The following is an 8231-nucleotide window of genomic DNA, read 5'->3' on the forward strand; positions in this document are numbered from 1 at the left end:
TCTCCTGGCAAAGGTCAAGTTTTCTTCTTATTTTTTTTTCTGTCACTGAAGATGCATTTGGATTTGACAGAAGAGAGAGGAAACTCCAAACTTTACTCTTGGCAGTGCATGGCTGCTCTCTGGAGTGGAGAAACTTGTTTCCACCCTGTGACAGAAAATCTGCTTTGTGTTGAAAAAAAAAAGAACCCAACTCATATTTTGCTGACTGCATGAATAATTTATAACACTGTTGCAGATGGTGCATGTTGTGGTTAACATGACATCTGATTCAGAGTTTCCCTTCATCACGTTGCTAAATATTGTTTAAAATATGGGGTTTGGGGGGAAAAAAGGGACCGGCGTTCACAAAGAGATCAAGAGAAAAAGAAAGTTTACAGAAATATCAAACAGTAGAATTTGTTTAAATGAAGGGTTTCCTATCACACAACCATTCAGCTACCATGGAAAAATGGGTGGAAAAAAAGAAAAATAAAGAAAGTTGCCTTAGTGTTAAATCGTGGCTAATGACACACTGTACAACACTTTTGTTTGCGTTGCCTCCTTTTGCCTTATCTCTCTATGTTTAGTCAGGAAGTGCTATAATAACAGGAAACAATGACTCTGCTCTGCCCCTAGTCCTCATGGGAATGCATAATTCAACATAATGTGCTGAGTAAGGACATGCTCTCTGTCACAAGGCTATTGACACTGATCGTGTGGTCCAGGCACATCAGTTTCCTTGGTACGATACAATAATGAAGATGTTGGAATGACCTTTGTCATGGTTCACATCATTTTATAACATTTGGGGAAGGTTTGTGCTGCTGGATAACTAATGGTAGAAAGTTCCCTGGAATGCATGGAAAAGCAGAGACATCAATCCATTAATTTTCTTCAGCCGCTTTTCCATGCAGCGTCCTGGGAAGCTGGTGCCTATTTCCAGCGGTCATTGATTGTAAGGTGGGGTACACCCTGGACAGGTCACACATCCATCTCAGGGGCACATGGAGACAAACAAGCTGGACAACCATACATGTCCTCTGTCATAACCGATGACACATTAGTTACCGGTTAACCTGACATGCATGTTTTTGGTCGGTGGGAGGAAATGGAAGTTCCTGGAGAAATCCCATACATGCACATGGAGAACATGCAGAGATTTATCTAAAAAGGTTTTGAAACAATGGAATATAAATTAAAAGTACTTTGGGTAGCATGTTTTTTAATAGCATTATTCAGTTTCTTTTTTGGGAGGTTAAGTTTCCATTTTAATATTTGTTAGTAAAAGTATAGCTAATCCAAAACCTTCTTGTGCCATAGTTCCTCTTTTGTCAGACAGTGTTTCAGAGGCTGCAGCATGGTGGTGCAGTTGATCAGCACTGTAGTCTTGCAGGAAGACAGTCACAGATTTGACTCCCAGCTGGGGTTTTATCTGCAGGGACTCTGCATGTTCTCTCTATACTTGCGTGGGTTTTCTCCGGGTACTCTGGTTTGCTCTCACAGTCCAAAAAACATTTGTGTTAGGTTAATTGGCATCTCTAAACTCTCACTAGGTTTGTGTGTGTGGGGGCATGGTTATTTTTCTCTGTGGCCATGGGATGGACTAGTGACCCATCCAGGCTATACCACATTTTTTAACTATTGACTGCTGAAGACAGGTACAAGTGGGTAAAGAAAATAGATGGATGTTTTGGAGAAACAACAACACCACCTCCAACAGTAACACCAAAAAAGAAAGAAAGAAAGAGAAGAAACCTGCTATCTTTTTGCACCTTTTATTTATTTTATCAAATTGCAATGTAGAAGGCTTACAGTGCTGTATTATCCACATTAATGATTTTTTTTTTGCTTGTTTGTTTTGTAAATCTGTACTTAACCATGACATAATTCACAGCCTATTCCATCTGTGCAACACCAGAAAAAATATAGTGCTGTGGTGGCAAAATATTTTAAAGCTTTGAATTTTATGTTGTCTTGTAATTATTTGCTTTACTGCATTATAAAGCCCTTTTGGCTTCATAAAAAAATTAACACAAGTGCCAAAGAACATTTGAACACATGCACACAAAACACACTTGGCTGATCCAACTGACAGAGAGTAAATCCTGCTAAAGAAAATTAGATCCCTGTTTCTGTTTCCAAACGCAAGCTTAGTGCCAAAGTCCAGAAGAGAATCTAAGTATTACTGAAGTGTGAATATATTAATGTACAAAGTCTTTAGAAAATAGTTAAAACATATGCACCATTTTCTCTTTTCTTTTTTTACCATTGTATATTTTGTTTTCAGAGTTATATTGCACATCAAATCTCAGCTTTGTTGTGATTCTGTCCTCCTGCAGAAGAGAAGTACATCACCGTACAGCCTTACACCAGTGAAGGCAAAGATGAAATAGCCTTTGAGAAAGGAGTTATTGTGGAAGTCATTCAGAAGAACCTTGAAGGCTGGTGGTTTGTCAGGTACACCACTGCTCTATTGCTTTGGATATTTTTGTTAACCTTGATTTGTAAAAGAAAAAAAAATATATATATATAGTTTGACTGTCATCTTCTCCCTTCCAGGTACCAAGATAAAGAGGGCTGGGCTCCAGCTTCGTACCTCAAGAAGGTAAAGGATGACTTCTCTCCCCGTAAGAAGACCGTAACCGGTCCAGTGGAGATTATCGGAAACATCATGGAAATCAGCAACCTTCTGAACAAGAAGACCTTGAGTGAGAAGAATGTCCAGATTGAAGGAGTCCCAGAGAGCCCTCAGGTTGCCAGGAAGGAGATCAGCTTGCCAATCCCCTGCTCTGACCCCAGCCCCGTTGAAGTGGCTCAGGAAGGAAAGAGCAAAGCAGAGCCTGCTTCACCAGCTGTAGCTCGCATAGCCCCACATTGTGTGGAAATCGGTCAGCCATTACACTTTTAATGTTTATATTTTCGAATATTTGTCTGTTATGATAAATAGTCCACATTTAGATGTTTGTCATTCAATAATTTACACAAACACTGGTACATAACTTATATTGTAAATTTACACTCATTATCAAGGACAATTTAGGGACATTTTTTTTCCTCAGCGCTCTTTCAATAAGCACTCGCTTCGCCCAAGAACACTAATATGAGAAAAGGCTTGGAATCAACCCCTGAATAAATATAAACAAACATCCACTGTTACTAGCCAAATTCTAATTTTGTCTTTATGATTTTTTTTGTTTTCACAGGTTCTCCTATCCTCAGGCAAAAACCTCCTCCTCGAAGAGATGCAACCTTAGTAAGTGTTGAATATTTAGGACAACTTTTCTATAGTCATAATGTCAGCTAGTTTATTTTTTATTTTTCAATAAAAAACATCTCAACTGCTTGTAGGTACAAGAAATGAGTTTGCGTGTTTGGCTTTTGTTTATGGTTTAAAAAAACAAACACAAAAAAGCATGAAGGACAAATAAAAAACAAACAAAAAAATCCCAGCTGCACAGAATTGTTGTGTTTAATTTGTTGATCTCCTAGTCATTAAAAACAATATATATTTTTCTTCTCCAAACAAGCAAGAAGCAATACACAACAAAAAAATGGAGAAAAATATTCTGATACGTTACAGTTCATGTATATTTCTGTAATCTGATTCATATTGTGTTCATGTGCTCCAACAAATTATTAAACCATTAAAGGTAAATAAACTGGTTTTCAGAGAAAAAGCAGAAAATCCGGATTTATTTCATGTATGGGCATCATTTTAATGTTGCAGCTAATCCTGATAACAGCGATTATATAAACTGTTTTTTAGAAAATGGAGACCTAATCTTTTTGATATAATAAATGTTTTACAAGAAACAGTCAAACATACATTTTTGCTATTTTGAGAATTTCAGCTGGTCAGAAAAGCTGGAGACTGTTATTTTTTTCTATGAGCATAAGATGATTTTGTGTCTACTGTAAATATTACAAGCAGCAAAAATAAACTAGTAGATCAAAAAATGCTATTATTTACAATTTAGGAAAAATACAAGAATTATTTAAATAAGTACCGTTCTTGAATGAGTGCAGTTTCTTTATTTTCTCACCCGTTATAAAAAGTTTGAGGTGCTCATTTTATTTTTACACAGGGGTTTCAGTTGCCCTCCCCTCCAGAGCCCCCTACAGTTGAAGCAGAGTATTACACCATTGCAGATTTTCAGTCCTGCATATCTGATGGCATCAGTTTTAATGGAGGTCAGAAAGCAGAGGTAAGCTCTTTTTAAATGTAAATTTAGAAAACAAGATTATCACAAGGCTTAGGGACCAGCCATGTACTTCTTGCTTCATCAAAGCTCAGCTACACAATCAAAACCCCTTCAGTTAAAAACTAAACTCTTTTAATTTGTGTACTTTAGGTTATTGAGAAGAATTCTGGTGGATGGTGGTATGTACAGATAGGCGAGAAGGAGGGCTGGGCTCCATGCTCCTACATTGACAAACGGAAAAAGCCCAACTTGAATCGAAGAACAAGCACCCTGTGCCGCCCCAAAGTTCCCCCACCAGCTCCACCTGTCAAGAAACAGGATTCAGTGGAGACTGCACCTCCCAGCAGCCCTGGATCTGAGGCCCCAGAGTCTCCCGTGTCCCCTGGAAGGCCTGTGTATGAAGAGCCAGAGTATGATGTTCCTGCCATTGGTGATCTGGACCTAGAGTCGGAGTTTGAGTTTCTGAGAGGAGAAAGTTCTCTGGTGGATGTAAAGAATGATGAAACGTCTTCTGAAAGGGGATCTCATCTGTCCTCCAAACCATCCCCGGCTTCATCGCTCCACAGTGCCTCCTTTAAGTTTGGTGAATCATTTGAGGATGGCCATGAAGCAGAGGGGGAGGCAGAGGGAGAAGAGGAGTGCATCTATGAGAATGACGTGTCCTTCAAACAGACCCCAGAGAGGCAGTGCAGCAGGGACTCTAACTCCTCCAAGACAAGTGTCTTGTCAGAAAATGGCAAGACTGCAAAACTGCCATCAGGTGGGTTTAGACCTGCTGGTAACAGGTTTAAGACAGAATTGAACGGGAGCCCATTTTCACCCAAATCTGAAGAGGCGTCTAAAATTCTCTCCAATGAATCCACCCTAGATCTGCCAAGACCAAAGAAAGACCACGAGGAGAGCAAAACAACTCCTTCCACTAAGTCTTCCATTAAACCAAGGCCAGTAGTGAGGCCCAAACCACAGGTAGCCAAGACTTCCAGTGCAGAAAAGATGGACATCAGCACCTTAAGAAGACAGCTGCGACCAACAGGTCAGCTGAAGAATGGCACCAAAACTAAAGGCGAAGACTCTGAGACAGCTTCAGTCATTTCCTCTGAAGACTCCTTCTCCTCTCAGAGCACATCTGATCTGTCCTCCATCTACTCTAAAGGAAGCCGAGGTGACTCTGACCTGGAAGGCTGCAGCCTGTACCGCACCACAGATCCTTATGAGAAAGTCCAAGACTCTGAGCTCAGCTTCCCTGCTGGAGTGGAGGTGGAGGTCCTTGAAAAGCAGGAAAGTGGCTGGTGGTATGTCCGTTGGAGAGATGCTGAGGGTTGGGCTCCAACTTACTACCTTGAACCTGTCAGGCAACAAGATGACATGCCAGAGTATGAATCTGATGGGACTCCAGCCAGACCTGGAAGCCTCAGCAAGTCTAACAGTCTGGAGAAGAACGAGCAAAGGGTGCGAGTGTTGAACAACATCAACCAGAATCTGAAAAAGTCTCCACCCATCCCCTCCAAGCCTCCCGGTGGTCTCTCCAAACCTACAAGCTTGTTCAGCTCAATAAAGCAGAACATCACCAAACAGCAGCAGGTTGTCAGGCCCCAATCAGTCTTCATCTCAGCTCCAATCAGAGATGGTCCCAGCTCTGTTGGCTCGCTCAGGAGAAACGAGTCCCTCACTTTAGGGGACAACCCACGCTCCAGCCCAACAGTGCGACGCAATGCATCTTTTGGCACCGTGCCTCGCAGCCTGGCGCAGAACAACATAGCCCTGCCCAGCAGGAACAAATCTGGTAGTGGTAGCGCTGAATCTCTGGGCCTAAGCTGTCAGAAGAATGCCCTCCCAGTATCAACGGTTAAACCTAAGCCCCACATCATCCATAACAACCTCAGAGAGGTTTACATCTCCATTGCGGATTACCATGGCGATGAGGAAACGATGGGCTTCCCTGAGGGAACAAATCTGGAGGTTCTTGAAAAAAACCCTAACGGCTGGTGGTACTGCAAAATTCTGGACTATGGTAGACCAAGAAAAGGATGGGTTCCCTCAAATTACCTTGAGAAAAAGCACTAGGAGCTGTCTGTCAGGCTTGCAATACTCTGTCAAAGTCAAACAGATGGATTTATTTTTGTGAATGAGGCTAATCTGGTACCTACATCAAAACAAGCAGCAAGACCAAATTGTAACTAAGAAATTAAATAGTAAAAGAAAAAAAAAAACATTATCAAATGTAGACACATCAGGTAAAATGTGCTTAAGACCTCAACTTAGGTTTTGAGATTTAGCAACAAAACCAAAGAGAGCACCAGAAAAGAACAGAAATATTGAATTATTTTCTCCTTCAATTACATTTAACTTGAAGGACATCTTAATGTGTCAAATCATTGAACCCTTTTCTGTCATTTTCTTCAATGTAGTTTTAAATGCTTTTAAAGAATATTCAGCTGATTGCATGTTTGAAGTGATTCATTATACCAACAATGCCTTGAGCTGTTGAAATTAACCAGTTCTTCTCCATTTGTTTAAAGGAAAAAAAAAACCCTCTGTTGTTGTCAAAAGGTGCTTTGCATTAGTCTCATCTTGGTGCTGCATGTTTTTTTATATATACCTTTATAATGTATGTCATCTTTTTGTAAAGTATTTTATCCAACTAATTTTGTAATATTGTCCAAATGAAACAAATTGTGAGCATCTCAGATCAACATTGTATGCTCTTGATATTTTTCTTTTATATTTTTAATTTTCTTTTTTGAAAATTTTAATTTCTTTAGTCAAAAACGTAATATTTATTCATTACTTACAACTGTAATAAACTTCACTTCTTCAACACCTTGAAACAGAACTGCTCTATTAAATACAGTAACATTTTGAATTTCTGCTGGGCAGTAAATTGGGATGCTCACATTTGTTTTATGTTAAAAGTATGTCCAGTTATAATAACTGAAGTGCCAAATAATGACTTTAATAAATGCACTTTTAAACAATCGTGAGTGTTTATTTTCCGAAAATAAATTTGCATCGCTTATAAATGTTTTTTGCACAAGCCAGAACTGCAACGATAGTTTATTGGATCCCAAAACAGGTGGGTAAACAGTCCCTGTAATGTGGCACGTCTTTAAAAATGCAGAAATTAGATGGTATTTACCAAAATAATTAGGAAAACATGAGATACATCGATGCACCTAGAATTTTTCTCAAAAATGCTTCATTAGGTGGCAGAAAAACCAGAACCAGAGATGAATTTATTTATTTGTTCTTTCACACTGCACAAATTTAGGAAGGAGACAAACAAAATGTGTTAATCCTTCCAGCAAGTGTATTGGAAGGCAGTGATCTCTATTGGGATGAAAGTAATGCACAAAGGGAGTAATTATCATTTGAATTAATTGCAAATTAATGTGCCGTATAATTACCATTATAGTAACAACGGATCACAAACTATAATCACAGCAAAGCTCAAACCTTTTGATTTTCTTTTTACTGTGGAGTAATAAAAAAAGCATAAATCAACATATTTCTGAATTAAATACAGTGGTAGAGTTTGACTTGCTATATTATAAGAAAAAAAGAGAATCTATACTTTTTTTTTAACCTCAAATTTACCTCTTTTTTACCCACAATACTAAGCCAGGTATTACTTTATCTGTACCTACATTGTTTACTTTGATCTAAATAAATTTTACTCTCTTGTTAAAAGGTTAGGGTGGCCCAACAGGCAGTGGGCAGAGCTGCTGCCTCACAGCAAGAAGGTTGCAGGTTCAAAACTGGCTCTATGTATGGAGTTTCCATGTTCCCTCTCTGCATGTGTGGGCTTTCTCTGGGTGCTCATGTTTCCTCCAATAGACCAAAAGTATACATGTTAGGTTAATTGGGAACTCTAAATTGAATGGTTGACTTGTCTCGCTTGTCTCTATGGGGGGCTTGTGATGGACTGGTGACCTGTCCCCGCCTCTTGCACAATGACTACTAGATATAGGTGCCAGCTTTCTGTGACCCTGCATGAAAAAGTGAGTAAAGGCAATGAATGGATGGATGTTACTGAGGTTAGCACAGTAACCT

At 39.4% G+C, this 8231-nt stretch overlaps 1 protein-coding gene across 5 annotated transcripts in view; it reads left to right on the forward strand.

The window, feature by feature from the left end:
• Positions 1–7156, forward strand: part of sh3pxd2ab (SH3 and PX domains 2Ab) — a 55520-nt gene extending 48364 nt beyond the window's left edge. For all 5 annotated transcript variants that reach the window (XM_037973737.1, XM_017430300.2, XM_017430310.2 and 2 more), the window contains 5 exons: positions 2319–2436; positions 2539–2867; positions 3183–3232; positions 4065–4184; positions 4332–7156. In XM_037973737.1, coding sequence (XP_037829665.1) covers positions 2319–2436; positions 2539–2867; positions 3183–3232; positions 4065–4184; positions 4332–6245 — 2531 coding nt within the window. In that variant the 3' untranslated portion in view covers positions 6246–7156. The remainder of the gene's footprint in view (positions 1–2318; positions 2437–2538; positions 2868–3182; positions 3233–4064; positions 4185–4331) is intronic.
• Positions 7157–8231: the final 1075 nt, after the last annotated feature.

The sequence above is a fragment of the Kryptolebias marmoratus genome, linkage group LG22 (genome assembly GCF_001649575.2).
Source record: "Kryptolebias marmoratus isolate JLee-2015 linkage group LG22, ASM164957v2, whole genome shotgun sequence".
NCBI classification, from domain to species: Eukaryota; Metazoa; Chordata; class Actinopteri; order Cyprinodontiformes; family Rivulidae; genus Kryptolebias; species Kryptolebias marmoratus.